The sequence below is a fragment of the Sciurus vulgaris genome (genome assembly GCF_902686455.1).
Source record: "Sciurus vulgaris genome assembly, chromosome: 15".
Lineage (NCBI taxonomy): Eukaryota > Metazoa > Chordata > Mammalia > Rodentia > Sciuridae > Sciurus > Sciurus vulgaris.
In genome coordinates this window covers 78,450,768-78,467,577 of record NC_136476.1, presented here as the reverse complement: position 1 = coordinate 78,467,577, position 16,810 = coordinate 78,450,768, and the positions used below count along the sequence as shown (strand labels likewise).

Genomic DNA, 16,810 nt, shown 5'->3' with positions numbered 1-16,810 from the left:
TCACAAAACTGATCTCAAATCCATTCAGCACATCTCTAGATCCATTTCTTCCTGGCAGAAACTGAATCCATGTACTCATTATTCAAGGTGAAGATCTGTGAATACTTAGAAATATCACTATTTGGTTCGGTTTGTATTAAATCAAACCTGTACTTGAAATTGGTACTTGAGTGAAGAAATCCTGTGATATTTAGACTTCAGGAATGGCCTCTGGGTCCTGTAGATCATAGTCAAACATCTGTTTTCCCTGGCAATAATCCTCCTACTGACCTGCATGTTTTCCTAGAAGGGAAGGATTGACAAAATTTCCTTTCCAACCCAAAGAGCATCATTGTACCTCCCTCTTTCCTTTCATGTATAAGGATAAAAATAGAATTCACAACTACAAGATTTCTCTTTTGATTAAACCATATGGAATAAATTACTTTCTTGTATTTACAAATAACATTACTACTTTCCCAGGTGCCAGATATCATTTCCTGGAAGAACTTCACCTTTATCCTCTTCAACACCAAGTCTCTCCTAGAAGTCTTCTGATTCCTGCCCAAGAGTCTCTTCTTACAATAAATTAAAATTTAATAACAAAATATACTTGCATATGCAGACACAAAAATGAAAAAGTAGGCAAATAGTATTATCAAAGCTTTCAAAGAACAGCACTTCAAGTTCACATAAACATGACCGACTTCAATAATGATCAGAAAAGATAAGCTAAAGCCTCAAAATTGTTCCACTTTATATCAGGAGATTGATTAAGTTTGGGAATGCTCCTTGCTGATAATGTTATAGATTATTTGGTTGTCTTAATTACTTTTAATAAAGAAATAACATCTAGTTACAATTTATACTGTAAAATACACATTGCCATTGGCCAGTCAAATGTGAAATTTGTATCCCAAAATACCTCAAATATAAATTAAAAAACTGAAGACAATACTAAGTATCATAACAGCAGCTCTCATAATAGCAGAAACAAAGGGGAAACATTCATTTAAGTTTTTATATTCTTTCAGAAGGAATATTATGGAGTAATTATTTACCATATTACACATGTATTAAAGAAATGTAAAAATTGAAGAGAAAAGGCTAGTTTTGACAATATAACAAACATAGAACAAAAAATAGGGTTGCATATGTATGTGTATGCATTTTATGGACTCAATGTTTGCATGCAGTGTATAAATTTATATATCGAAACCATAACTCCCTATATTTGAAGACAGGTTCTCTAATGAAGTAATTAATGTGGAATAAAATTGTATTGTTTGGCAAGCCCAGGAGATGGGAGACTAGAGGCATCCAGGAGATACGATCTACTCACTGATATTAAATCAGATCAACAGTTGTGAGGCTGCATGAGGAGGCAGGAGGGCTTGGAACTGGATTCTGCACTGGATTGCAACTCAGTCGGTGACCAGGGAAACCAGAAACATTGGTTTTTAGGATAACAAGAGAACTTTAGAAAGAAGCAGACTGCCCCAGGATCAGGCAGAGGGCAGTGCAGTGAGGGAGGGGAACCCCCCTTCAGCAACCAAAGGAATGAGAGGGATTTCAAGAAATGTAAGCTCTGCTACTGGAAAATACGCAATCTGAGCAGATAGGAGGTCGTACCCTGCATGGTGAACAGGCATGGCAGAAGAAAATCCCTGTACTTTCCTCTGGATTCAGTGAGAGTTGGGAAGGGGAACTACCTTAAGGCAGGCTTATCGACTATTCTCTGTTAAGATCAGGAACCCCTGCCATGGCTTCTCCTCCTCCCCTTCCTCCTCCTCTTCTTCCTCTTCTAGTGTGTGTGTGTGTGTGTGTGTGTGTGTGTGTGTGTGTGTGTGTATAAACCCAATGTCCACTTTACCTTTTCTTTCTCTAGGCAGGCTGGACCCAAGTCTGTAACACCACTGTTGGGAGTTCTAGGCGGCTGGAGCTGTGGGTTCCAGTGTGTAGATTTGCAAAGCAGAGGAAGGCGGAGTGCGTGTCCTTTGGACACAGGCAGCCTGAGCCTTGTGACCACAGGCCAGACAGGCTGGGTGTGGATGCCGGAGGCCCTGGGTACGGCAGCGCTGCACCTGGGTCTAGTGGGAAGTGTGCTGTCCACAGCACCCCACTCCAGCCAGAGCCCACGCCAGCCACCTCTTCCATGCCCAGAGGCATTTGGAGGATTTGCTGCTCAACCTGGACAGTAGCCACTTTCCCCAAAGCGAATGGAATGAGGGTCTGGGAGGTGGGAGGTGGTACAATTAGATCAGCCCACAGAGTCTGTGGCTCCTACCACAGCAATGTCCGAGGAACCAGGTACAAAAAGCAGTGCTAATGAGGGCTAATTTAGCTCTGCAGCAGACGTAGGTGGGCAGGGATGGGTGGAGCTTTTCACTGAGCAGGTTTGGCCTATTGGAGTTGGAACTGAGAAGGAACAAATTAAACTTTATATGCATCCCACATACTTCCCCATAGCTACATGATTATAAAATTGAAGCCCTGGAAGTTGTGTCTTCTTGTAATTACATCAGTCAGGAGAAATATTAATATGTTCTGGTTTTGCACTCACTTTTCCCCCTAAGGTGCTTCATTGTGTTTTGCCTCATTATTTGTTTTTTAATGTTGCCTTCTAACTTGTGTATTTTTTCAGCCAGTTGGATTTTTCTCAATATCTTTTTTCTTCTCATTTATTCCATTTTCTCCTCTTTGTTTGTTCTTTCTCCTCATTTCTTCCTTGGTCTCCCTTCCCTCCTCCCTTGCCGCTTACTTCCCATATGTTTCAGTATTGAGTTTATTACAATTGATAATTTTTCAAGTATCATAAGTTTAGGTCCTGCAGGCAGAGCCAGTTTTTGAATGCTGGTTCTTGTGAATACACCAGAAAGAATTCAAGCAATACTTGGAATAGATTTCAACAAGTTTAAAAGAGTGAGAAACAAGGTGAACATTCAGCACAGGAACTGTACAGACTGCCTTGAAAAGAGGATGGTAAGGTTCTCGCCTATTGGAGTTTTCAAGGAAATTGAATCTTTACTTCTTGCCCAATTTTTCTGCACCCTTACTGGTTTACTACCCTTTGTATAGCCCTCAGAGAGCTTTCTTTGCGAGGGTCTTGACGTTGTAGCTGACTGGGTGATTGGCAGCTGTGACATAGTTTCAGTGTAAAGGAAGGGCCTCGGGACTTGGTTGCAAGAGATCATGATGATGTGGTCTGGAAAGAGTTGATTCCTTTGAGGGGTTGTAATTAACGATACCTGGAGGTCTTGACATACCCAAACCCCACTTTTCTGAAGCTTGTCTGTTTCAACTAAGGTCCCCATGACTTTAAGTCATAGCTCCCTTAGTAGATTATAATAATCTACAGCCTAGGAAAGGTTGGGCATTCCGATCCTTATTTGTAAATGTTTGCTTGTTTAGAAAAGGTTCCCTATGGTTTCAGTTTTATGACTCCTGAATTTTTCTAGGTGCATAAACCTAATGTCTGTCCCTCACTGTCTTTTTCTCTACCACCTGTTCATGGCTAATTAAACTACCTAACCATAGTATTTCATGTTATTACTCACCTTCTTTCCTCTTTGGAATTGTGGTGACTATCTTTAGTTTTACATTGTATGTTGATATGGTTTGCTCCTATGTTACTACTATTTTTGGTGTTATTCTTTCTTATTAATGTGGTGTTGGTGGGTGAAACAAGCACTTTGATCAGGGTTGCTCAGGTATACCCTTAGCCCAGGGCATCTGTTTAGAGATCACTGTTCATTTAAGAGAACTTCACATAAATAGTGGAAGAAAAATCCATCCCAACAGTTATGAAAACCTCAGCATAGAATCATAGGAAACATGAGAAAACAAGATGCCCCCCTGCAAATCCACAATTTCCTAATGAGTGACTAAATGCCAAAGAATTTAAACATTGACTACTAAAATGATTAGTTCAAAGAAGGTACAAATAGCCATCTGAATGAATTAAGGAAGATAATACAGAATACAAATGAGAAATTTGACTAAGGAATGAGGATTCTGAAAATGAACAAAACAGAAGTCTTGGAAATGAAAAGGTCAATAACTCAAATAAAAGTTCAGTATAATTCTCACCAGAAGACGAGATCAAGTAAAAGACACAATTTCAGATCTTGAAGTTTAAGTGAATTGACTAGAATATCCAAACAATAATGAAAACAAAAAATAAAAGAGTAGAAGCAGAATATACAAAAAGTCCTGGACAATTTCATGAGCTCTGACTTAAGATTCAAAGACCTTGAGAAGGAACATGGGCTAAAGCATTGACACGGGTTCAGTGACATAATAGCAGAAAAATTTCCAAACCTCAGGAATGAGATGGACATTAAGGCACTGGTTGCATTGACAACTTCAAATACATAAGACCAGAAAAGGACCTCTTCATGGACTGGGGATGTGACTCAGTGGTTAAGTGCCCCTGAGTTCAATCCCTTGTACACCCCCCCAAATAGAATTCTACAATACATTAAAAATATCATGCACCATGATTGAGTTGGATTCATTCCAAGATGTAGGATGGTTCAACGTACACTAATCAAGAAACATAGTATACCACATAAATCGAATTAAGAGCAAAAATCACATGATCAAGAAAAGACCTTCGGACTGGGGTTGTAGTACAGTGGTAGAACACTTGCCCACCACACATGGGGCACTGGTTTCAATCCTCAGCACAACATAAAAATGAATAAACAAACAAACGAAAAACAAATAATTAAAAGTTTAAAAAAAGGAATTTGACAAAATTTAACATCCCTTCATTATAAAAACTCTAAACAAATATTGTTGGAAAATGGACATGGATTTAAAATCCAATGCAAATTCTAAAAGAGGGAGGATGGGGAACTATTGGTCAATGAATACTAAGTTACATTCACATAGGAGAAATTATTTGTCTCCTATGGCACAGTATGGTGACTATGGATAATGATACAACACTACATATTTCTAAAAACTAGAAGAAACTATAAATATTTAATACAAGGCAGTGATAAATATTTGAGGATAAAAACATGCTTTCCTTGATTTGAACATTATACACTATGCACATCTTATATGGAAACATCATATACTGTTTTATAAATATGTATCATTTCTGTCATTTAATCTAAAAATAAATAAAAGGCTAATACCAAAAGTAAATCTAGATTTCTAATTGAGGTTACACACGAAAATTAAATCACAGGGAATAACAAACAAAAAATAAAATCATGAAACTATAAAAAGAAATTATTTATTTGAAAACATTTATTAGTCACAAAATGTTAAATAATATCACATTGAAATTATTCCTCTACTGAGGATGTTTCTCAGAGCTCCTTTCATATCCCGATTCCTCAGACTGTAGATAAAGGGATTCAGCATGGGGGTGACCACAGTGTACAACACAGACACAATGACATCTTTGTCATTAGTGCTGTTAGATGAAGGGACAAAGTAAAGTGCAATAATTCCTCCATAGTACAGAGAAACCACAGAGAGGTGGGAACCACATGTGGACAAGGCTTTGCAGATCCCCTTGATGGAGGGTCTTCTCAGAATGGTGGCCCCAATGTGGCCATAAGACACCAGAATACATATAAATGGCAGGGTAATGACCACTGATCCTACAATGAGGATGGCCAGCTGATTGATGGTGGTATCGGAGCTGGACAGCTTAAGTAAGGCAGAAAGGTCACAGAAGAAGTGGCGGATAGTGTTGTTTCTAAGGAAAGAGAGCCGGACTAGGAGGAGAGTGTGTAAAAGGGCCACAGCAGAACACAAGACCCAGGATACAAAGACTAGCAGGAAACAGAGGCTCTGTCTCATCATTCTGGTGTAGTGCAGGGGGTGACAGATGGCCACATACCTGTCATAGGCCATTGAGGTCAGAAGGAAGCTGTCAACACTTGCAAATAATAAGAAAAAGAATTCCTGACAAATGCACCCAGCATATGAGATGGACTGAGTCTGCATCAGCATGTTCATGAGCATCTTTGGAGCTGTGACTGAGGAGAAGCAGATGTCAGTGAGGGCCAAGTGGCTGAGGAAGAAGTACATGGGGGTGTGGAGGCGAGAGTCCAGCCTGATGAGCAGGATGATGAGCAGGTTCCCCAGCAGTGTGGTCAGGTACATGGCCAGGAACAGGGCGTAGTACATGCCTTGCTCCTCTGGCTGGATGGGGAGCCCCAGGAGGAGGAACTCAGACACACTGCTCTGGTTCTCCCTCCTCATGCTCTTCAAGTTCTCTTTTGCTGGAGATGAAAAAGAGATGGAAATCTGGAAGAATGAGAAGTCATTGTAAATACTAAGTAATAGTATCATGGTTTTTAATTAATCAGTATGAGCACTTTAACCTAATTACCTCAGGCTGTTCGTCCACTAATAGGCTAGTGACAGTCTGAAGAAAAGATGACATTTTTCCACTTAGAGAACAACTGAACATCTTGGGAGAAACCATGAAATATCAGAATGCTTATCAAATCAGACAAAGTTACAACTTTAGGGTTCAGGATGGAAATTTGAGATTAGGGAATTAGTGTGCATGATCAGGTTAGTAATCAACTAATGGAGAGACTAATAGATGATGTGATGTCTAATGGCTTTTTCACCTCTCTTAACCTTCACCATGCCTCTGAAATACACTGCAGCTAATGCTTGATTTCCATGGGTTGATTCAAGTGAATGCAGTGGACTGCTTTGTATGTAGAGAAGATTAAGATCTGGAGACTTGGTGGAGATATCAGATGGACAGGTTGAGGCATGGGTGTTAAGGGATGAATCAGTGTCTCTAACACTAAATATCTAATGACATACTTTGCAATGCATCTATCAGTTCTTACTTTAAGAAAGTTTTCCCATTCAATGATCTTAACTTTCAATCTCTCTTTCTACAGGAATTGTCAAGAGATGTGGATAAAACTTCTGTTATGTTATTTGTCCACCTAGAAAACCCAAAATTACATTATCATTGAAATTTCAATCTAGTCTAGGACAGCAGTGCATTCAAATAAAGGATTAAGTAAGAAGTGATTAATCTCACTGACTTCTAGGTAGATATTAGATGATACCAAAGAGAAAGTGTCAGCAGGAATCAGAATAGTAGGTGATTGCTGCAGTTCAGGCACAAAATGATGCCCTCCTATGCTTGGATTATGGCAGCAGAAATTAAGAAAATAATAAAGATTTAGGATACAAGTTGCATGAAAACCCAACAAGACCTAATGGAATTAAAGTTAAGAAAAAGAGATGTTTTTCAATCTCTTTCTCAAGACATTTTTTCCTATTATATCAAATTGTGGACCCAAACTCAAGTCAAGACAAATTTCTCTACATAGAACTGCCTGTTGTAGTGTGTTATGTGGGGGGTAGGATATAAAGATCAGTTGTACCCAACTGACAAACACACATAGACCCAGAACATATAAAGTTGTATTACTGAATGCAAATTCTACACCTGCTATGACATAGCCCCTCGCATGATGAACACAGATACCTTCAGCTACACGTCAAAAGGAGGTTCTTTCAATTCTCTCTAGAAGGCACAAAAAGCAGTAAAAAGGTGGCATTTTTAAAAGACTCAAAGTTCCATTGCAACCGAAGAAGAGTTGATTCAGAACCACTCAGAATAGGGATATGGATACTCATTTCCTCACAGATCCTGAGAAATCAGTGTGAACGCAGATTTTACAAACCATGGAGAGGACCTGTGGGCAGGGAGAGCAATGCCCACTCCAGATCCAAATTAGAGACAAACCAGATATAATTGCTTCATTGCCAATTGCTCCCTTGGGGAAAGAGGCTGAAGCAGACATAAGAGAGTTCACCCTTGGAGGAATAATGACAATAACCACAAGTCAGCCATTAGGAACCTGGTGATTCACAGTGCTTTCTGCCTTCTCAATTGACATTGGGGAAAGTGTGATTAAGATCCCCCTAACAGGCCAAGTTAGAGGTGGAGAGTGATAATCAAAGTTTCTTGCCTTCGACCCCATACTATTTCAAGAACAACAGAAATACTCAAATACTATAACTCTGAATAAAGAATTTGGGACATTAAATTTCATCATTACTAATGGACTTGAGGAATGAAATATCTATAAATTTCAATTTCTTCCTTAAAGGCATTCTATTGGCGCACATTTCTCACAATACCATAAAATAAACTTTAAAACTTGCTTTTCTCTCAGCTCCTTACAAAACTGATCCTAATCCATTTTGTACATCCCCAGCTCAATTTCTTCAATGCTGGTAGAAAATGAATATTGTGTGCTCATTATTCAAGGTGAAGATATTTGAATATTTATACATGTTGATTCAAATTAGCATACTACAGTAAAGGAGCCACAACGATGTTTATAGCAGCTTAATTCACAATAGCTAGATTGTGGAACAAACCTAGGTGCCCTTCAGTAGATGAATGGATAAAGAAACTGTGGTATATATAAACAATGGAACATTATTCAGAGATAAAGAATAAAATTATAGTATAGGCAGGTAAATGAATAGAGTTGGAGAATATCATGCTAAGTGAGATAAGCCAATCCAAAAAAAACCAAAGACTGAATGTTTTCTCTGATAAGTGGATACTGAAACATAATGAAGGGGAAGGTAATGGAAGAATGGAGGAGAATATGACTGTGTAGAGAGAAAATAATGGGGATGGAAAGATAGTAGCATGAGAAAATTATCATTGCCCTATGTACATGTATGAGTACACAAAGAGTGTTAATCTAAAGCATGTACAACCATAGACATGAAAAGTTGTATCCCATTTGTGTAATGAATCAAAATGTATTCTGTAAAAATTAAATATGTTGATAAATATTTCTATTTATGTTAAATTTAAGCTATACAGGGAAATGCTCTTCAAGAGATAAATTTCTGTAAGATATTTAAACTTCTGGACTGGTTTCAGGGTCCTGTCAATCATGGTGATCATGTGTCTCTGATGATAGTATCCAATTGATCTGTCTGCTTGGTAGAAGTCAGGGGTTGACAAAACTTCCATCTCAAACACAACAATATCATGGTTGCCTCCCTCTTTTCCTATATGAGAGAAGATAAAAGACGCTCATGACCAGGCAGATTAGAGGAAGGTGCACTGTCCAGCAGTTTCTTAGCTTTAGAGTTTAAGGAGTGAAGGTGTTCCTCAGCAAGGTGTCTGACCAAGGGAATTCACTGCAATTCAACGTTGAACAGCAAATAATCATAGAGACACAGAAAGTTACACACTTCAATCATAATATAAGAAATAAAACGGTTTTTCAAGATGGCAGACTAGAGGATGACTGCATTTCATGTTGCTCCAGGACTCAGGATTCAAGAGGAGGTATTGAGAGACTCGGGACCAACTCAGAGCCGCTGGGTGAGTCTCTCTCACTGGGCGAGGCTCCCGGGACGGGGCAGTAGTCCAGGAACACAGGGAACTTCGTGGAGAAGAGTTGCCCACAGGGACTCCCCCACTGGAGCGGTGAACCCAGAAAACCTGGAGCACTGTAGAGGAGGGGCGCCCAGCGAGAGGCTTTGGCACAGAGAGAGGGTCCCAGGCCCAGGCGGTACGACTGGACTGCAGGCAGCTTCTCAGAGGAGGGCCACCCAGCGAGACACTTTGGTGCAGGATGAGGCTCCCTGGCCCAGGCAGTAGGTCCAGACCCCTGGGAATGTTGCAGAGGAGGGTTGCCCAGCCCAGGCAGTAGTTCTGGACTGAAGGGAACTTCTCAGAGGGGAGCTGGCCAGTAAGACTTCCCCAGCAGGTGAGTCTTCCCTGCTGGGTGAGGCTTTCCCACCAGGGCGGTAGAACCAGAGACGCAGGTCCAGACCAGCCATGCCCCAGCCCCCAGTCTAGTTGCCCTTTGGCTGACTATCAGTCAACAAGTGGAGGCGCCTCTGCCCACTAGCAGGAAATATACCCCACCTGAAGGCCACCACCCCAAGAGGGACAGCTTCCTTGTGGAGAACTACATTATCAAGTTCCTCCAAGACATCAGGCTACTGAAGATTAGGAGGTGAGTTACTGGAAATCTACAGGGAAACTATTAGTTAATAGAGGAAATCTGTAATATCTCAGAGTTTCACTACTAGAGGGGAAGATACCTGAGCAATATGAGAAAACAAGGGGAAAAAAATGTCCCAAACAAACCTACATGGTATAGCAATAAAATCCAATGACAGCATGGCAGAAGAAATGTCAGAAAGGGAGATTAGAATGTACATAATCAAAAAGATCACAGAAGCAAACAAGGAGATGAAAGAGCAAATGCAGGCTTTGAATGATCGCACCAATCAACAGTTAAAAGAACAAATACAGGAAGCAAAAGATCATTTCAATAAAGAGTTAGAGATACAGCAAAAAAAAAAAAAAAAAAAAAACCTAACAGAAATCCTTGAAATGAAGAAAACAATAAACCAAATTAAAAACTCCATAGAAAGCATAACCAATAGGATAGAATACCTGGAAGACAGAACCTCAGACATTATATCATGAAAAGGCCAAATTTAAGAATTATTGGGATTGAGGAAGGCTTAGAGAAACCAACCAAAGGAATGAACAATCTATTCAATGAAATAATAACAGAAAATATCCCAAATCTGAATAATGAAATGGAAAATAAAGTTCAAGAGGCTTAGAGGACTCCAAATGCACAAAATTACAACAGACCCACACCAAGGCACATTATAATGAAAATACCTAACATACAAAATAAAGACAGAATTGTAAAGGCTGTGAGAGAAAAGAACCAAATTACATTCAGGGGGAAACCAATAAGAATATCAGCAGATTTTTCAATCCAGACCCTAAAAGCTGGAAGGGCCAGGAACAACATTTTTCAAGCCCTGAAAGAAAATGGATGCCAACCAAGAATCTTATACCCAGCAAAACTTACCTTCAAATTTGACGATGAAATAAAATCCTTCCATGATAAACAAAAGCTAAAAGAATTTACAAAAAGAAAGCCAGCATTACAGAACATTCTCAGCAAAATATTCCATGAGGAAGAGATGAAAAACAAAGAAGCAAATCAGCAAAGAGAGGAATTATCCTAAAGGAATTGTCAAATAAAGGAGGAACCAAGTTGTGTCAAAAAAATAAATAAATAAAATTTTAAAAATGAACTAAATGACCGGGAAACCAAATCATATCTCAATAATAACCCTGAACGTTAATGGCCTGAATTCATCAATCAAAAGACATAGACTGGCAGATTGGATTAAAAAGAAAGATTCAGCAATATGTTGCCTACAAGAGACTCACCTCATAGAAAAAGATACCCATAGACTAAAGGTGAAAGGATGGGGAAAAACATACCATGCACATGGACTCAGCAAAAAACATGGAGTATCCATCCTCATTTCAGACAATGTGGACTTCAAGCCAAAGTTAATCAGAAGGGATAAAGAAGGTCATTTCATAAGGGAAGCATAAATCAGCAAGATATAACAATCATAAAATTCTATGCCCCAAACAGTGGCTCATCCATGTATGTCAAACAAATCCTTCTCAATTTCAGAAACCAAATAGACCATAACACAATAATACTAGGTGATTTTAACATGCCTCTCTCACCACTGGACAGATCTTCCAGACAAAAATTGAACAAAGAAACCATAGATCTCAATAACACAATCAATAATTTAGACTTAACGGACATTTACAGAATATACCATCCAACCAAGAGCGAATACACTTTCTTCTCAGCAGCACATGGATCCTTCTCTAAAATAGACCATATATATATTATGCCATAAAGCTAATGTTAGCAAATACAAGAAGATAGAGACACTACGATGTATTCTACCAGATCATAATGGATTGAAGTTAGAAATAAATGAAAGAATAAAACACAGAAACTATTCCAACATCTGGAGATTAAACAATATGCTATTATATGATGAATGGATAACAGAAGATATTAGGAAGGAAATTAAAAAATTCTTAGAGGTAAATGAGAACAAAGAAACATCATATCAAAATCTCTGGGACACTATGAAAGCAGTACTTAGAGGGAAATTTATTTCATGGAGTGCATTTAATAAAAGAAGTAAAACTCAACAAATAAACGACCTAACACTACAGCTCAAAGCCCTAGAAAAAGAAGAACAGACCAGCACCAAAAGTAGTAGAAGACAGGAAATAGTTAAACTCAGAGCTGAAATCAATGAAATTGAAACAAAAGAAACAATACAAAAAATTGACAAAATAAATAGTTGGTTCTTCGAAAAAATAAACAAAATTGATAAACCTTTAGCCACACTAACAAAGAGAAGATGAGAGAAAACCCAAATCACTAAAATTCGGAATGAACAAGGAAATATCACAACAGACAGGATTGAAATACAAAACATAATTAGAAGCTATTTTGAAAATCTATACTCCAACAAAATAGAAAATTTCAAAGACATCAACAGGTTTCTAGAGACATATGAATTTCCTAAACTGAACGAGGAGGACATACACAATTTAAATAGACCAATTTCAAGTACTGAAATAGAAGAAGTCATCAAAAGCCTACCAACAAAGAAAAGTCCGGGACCAGATGGGTTCTCAGCCGAGTTCTACAAAACCTTTAAAGAAGAGCTCATTCCAATACTTCTCAAAGTATTCCATAAAATAGAAGAGGAGGGAACCCTCCCAAACTCATTCTATGAAGCCAATATCACACTGATACCTAAACCAGACAGAGACTCATCAAGGAAAGAAAATTTCAGACCAATATCCTTAATGAACATTGATGCAAAAATTCTCAACAAAATTTTAGCAAATCGCATACAAAAACATATTAAAAAGATAGTGCACCATGATCAAGTAGGTTTCATCCCAGGGATGCAAGGTTGGTTCAACATCAGGAAATCAATAAATGTCATTCACCATATCAATAGACTTAAAGTCAAGAATCACATGATTATTTTAATAGATGCAGAAAAAGCATTTGATAAAATACAGCACCCCTTCATGCTCAAAACACTAGAAAAAATAGGGATAGTGGAAACATTCCTTAACATTGTAAAGGTCATTTATGCTAAGCCCATGGCTAATATCATTCTAAATGGTGAAAATCTGAAAGCATTCCCCCTAAAAACTGGAACAAGGCAGGGATGCCCTCTTTCACCACTTCTATTCAACATCGTTCTTGAGACTCTGGCCAGAGCAATTAGACAAACCAAAGAAATTAAAGGGATACGAATTGGAAAAGAAGAAAAACTATCCCTGTCCGCTGATGACATGATTATATATTTAGGGGAACCTGTAAATTCCACCAGAAAACTCTTAGAACTCATAAGTGAATTTAGTAAAGTAGCAGGTTACAAGATCAATGCCCATAAATCCAACGCATTTTTATACATAAGTGATGAATCTTCAGAAAGAGAAATTAGGAAAACTACCCCATTCAAAATAGCCTCGAAAAAAATAAAATACTTGAGAATCAATCTCACAAAAGAGGTGAAAGACCTCTACAATGAGAACTATACAACACTAAAGAAAGAAATTAAAGAACACCTTAGAAGATGGAAAGATCTTCCATGTTCTTGGATAGGAAGAATTAATATTGTCAAAATGGCCATACTACCTAAAGTGCTATACAAATTCAATGCAATTCCAATTAAAATCCCAATGATGTACCTTACAGAAATAGAGCAAGCAATTATGAAATTCATCTGGAAGAATAAAAAACCCAGAATAGCTAAAGCAATCCTTAGCAGGAAGAGTGAAACAGGGGGTATTGCAATATCAGATCTTCAACTCTACTACAAAGCAATAGTAACCAAAACGGTATGGTATTGGTACCAAAATAGAAAGGTAGATCAATGGTACAGAATAGAGGACACAGACACAAACCCAAATAAATACAATTTTCTCATACTAGACAAAGGTGCCAAAAATATGCAATGGAGAAAAGATAGCCTCTTCAACAAATGGTGCTGGGAGAATTGGAAATCCATATGCAACAAAATGAAACTAAACCCATATCTCTCACCATGCATGAAACTAAACTCAAAATGGATTAAGGACCTCGGAATCAGACCAAAGACCCTGCAGATTATAGAAGAAAAAGTAGGTCCAAATCTTCACCTTGTTGGTCTAGGATCAGACTTCCTTAACAGGACTCCCATAGCACAAGAAATAAAAGTTAGAATCAACCACTGGTATAGATTCAAACTAAACAGCTTTCTCTCAGCAAAGGAAACTATCAGCACCAACCTAAGATTCCATTTCACCCCAATTAGAATGGAGATTATCAAGAATACGAGCAACAACAGGTGTTGGCGAGGATGTGGGGAGAAAGGTACACTCATACATTGCTGCTGGGCCTGCAAATTAGTGCAGCCACTCTGGAAAGCAGTGTGGAGATTCCTTAGAAAACTTGGAATGGACCCTCCATTTGACCCAGCTATCCCACTCCTTGGCCTATACCCAAAGGACTTAAAATCAGCATACTACAGAGAAACAGCCACATCAATGTTCATAGCTGCTCAATTCACAATAGCCAGACTGTGGAACCAACCTAGATGCCCTTCGATTCATGAGTGGATAAAGAAACTGTGGTATATATATACAATGGAATATTACTCAGCCATAAAGAATGATAAAATTATGGCATTTGCAGGCAAATGGATGAAATTGGAGAATATCATGGTAAGTGAGAGAAGCCAATCTCAAAAAGCCAAAGGACGAATGATATCTCTAATAAGTGGATGATGACACATAATGGGGGGAGGGAAGGGTTAGTGTTAGGGTTAGAGTTAGGGTTAGGGAGGGGGGCAAGTATGGAGGAAGGAAGCACTGTATAGAGGGAAAAGAGGGGTGGGAGGAGTGGGGGGAAGGGAAAAAATAACAGAATGAATCAAACAACATTACTCTATGTAAATTTATGATTACACAAATGGTATGCCTTTACGCCATGTACAAACAGAGAAACAACATGTATCCCATTTGTTTACAATAAAATAAAAAAAAAGATTAAAACACACAAAAAAAGAAAAAATAAACAAAATTGATAAACTCTTAACCACACTAACAAAGAGAAGGAGAGAGAAAACTCAAATTACTAAAATTCAGAATGAACAAGGAACTATCACGAAAGACAGGACTGAAATACAAAACATAATTTGAAGCTATTTTGAATATCTATACTCCAATAAAACAGAAAATCTCAAAGGCATCAACAGGTTTCTAGAGATATATGACTTACCTAAAGTGAACCAGGAGGACATACACAACTTAAATAAATCAATCTCAAGTAATGAAATAGAAGTAGTCATCAAAAGCCTACCAACAAAGAAAAGTTTGGAACCAGATGGGTTCTCAGCCGAGTTCTACAAAACCTTTAAAGAAGAGCTCATTAAAATACTCCTCAAAGTATTTCATGAAATAGAAGAGGAGGGAACCCTCCCAAACTCATTCTATGAAGCCAATATCACCCTGATACCTAAATCAGACAGAGACACATCGAGGAAAGAAAATTTCAGACCAATATCCTTAATGAACATTGATGCAAAAATTCTCAACAAATTTTTAGCAAATAGCATACAAAAATATATTAAAAAGATAGTGTACCATGATCAAGTGGGCTTTATTCCAGGGATGCAAGGCTAGTTCAACATTCAGAAATCAATAAATGTAATTCTCCACATCAACAGACTTAAAGTCAAGATTACATGATTATTTCGATAGATGCAGAAAAAGCATTTGATAAAATAGAGCACCCCTTCATGCTCAAAACACTAGAAAAAATAGGGATAGTGGAAACATTCCTTAACATTGTAAAGGCCATCTATGCTAAGCCCATGGCCAATATCATTCTAAATGGTGAAAAACTGAAAGCATTCCCCCTAAAAACTGGAACAAGGCAGGGATGCCCTCTTTCACCACTTCTATTCAACACTGTCCTTGAAACTCTAGCCAGAGCAATTAGACAGACCAAGGAAATTAAAGGGATACAAATAGGAAATGAAGAACTCAAACTATCCCTATTTGTTGATGACATGATTATATATTTAGAGGAACTGGGAAATTCCTCCGGAAAACTTTTAGAACTCATAAGTGAATTCAGTAAAGTAGCAGGTTATAAGATAAATGCTCATAAATCCAATGCATTTTTATGCATAAGTGATAAATCCTCAAAGAGAGAAGTTAGGAAAACTACCCCATTCACAATAGCCTCAATAAAAAAAAAAAAAAACTTGGGAATCAATCTAACAAAAGAGGTGAAAGACCTCTACAATGAGAACTACAGACACCAAAGAAAGAAATTAAAGAAAACCTTAGAAGATGGAAAGATCTCCCATGTTCATGGACAGGAAGAATTAATATTGTCAAAATGGACTTTCTACCAAAAGTGCTATACAGATTCAATTCAATTCCAATTAAGATTATGAACTTCAGAGAAATAGAGCAAGCAATCATGAAATTTATCTGGAAGAATAAGAAACCCAGAATAGCTAAAGCAATCCTTAGCAGGAAGAGTCAAACGGGGTATCGCAATACCAGAACTTCAAATCTACTACAAACAATAGTAACAAAAATGGCATGGTATTGGTACCAAAATCGTCAGGTAGATCAATGGTACAGAATAGAGGACATGGACACAAACCCAAATAAAAACAGTTTTCTCATACTAGACAAAGGTGCCAAAAATATGCAATGGAGAAAAGATAGCCTCTTCAACAAATGGTGCTGGGAAAACTGGAAATCCATATGCAGCAGAATGAAACTAAACCCCTATCTCTCACCCTGCACAAGGATCAAGGATCTTGGAATCAGACCAGAGACCCTGCATCTTATAGAAGAAAACGTAGGCCCAAACCTTCAACGTGTCGGCTTAGGATCAGACTTTCT

General features: G+C 38.1%; 1 protein-coding gene across 1 annotated transcript; it reads right to left on the bottom strand.

The window, feature by feature from the left end:
• Positions 1 to 5,268: 5,268 nt before the first annotated feature.
• On the bottom strand, positions 5,269 to 6,207 carry LOC306645753 (olfactory receptor 1J21-like; the record flags this gene model as incomplete). Its single annotated transcript, XM_079113840.1, has 1 exon — positions 5,269 to 6,207. The coding sequence occupies one exon, from the start codon at positions 6,205 to 6,207 to the stop codon at positions 5,269 to 5,271; it is 939 nt and encodes a 312-aa protein (XP_078969966.1).
• Between the last annotated feature and the right edge of the window lie 10,603 nt (positions 6,208 to 16,810).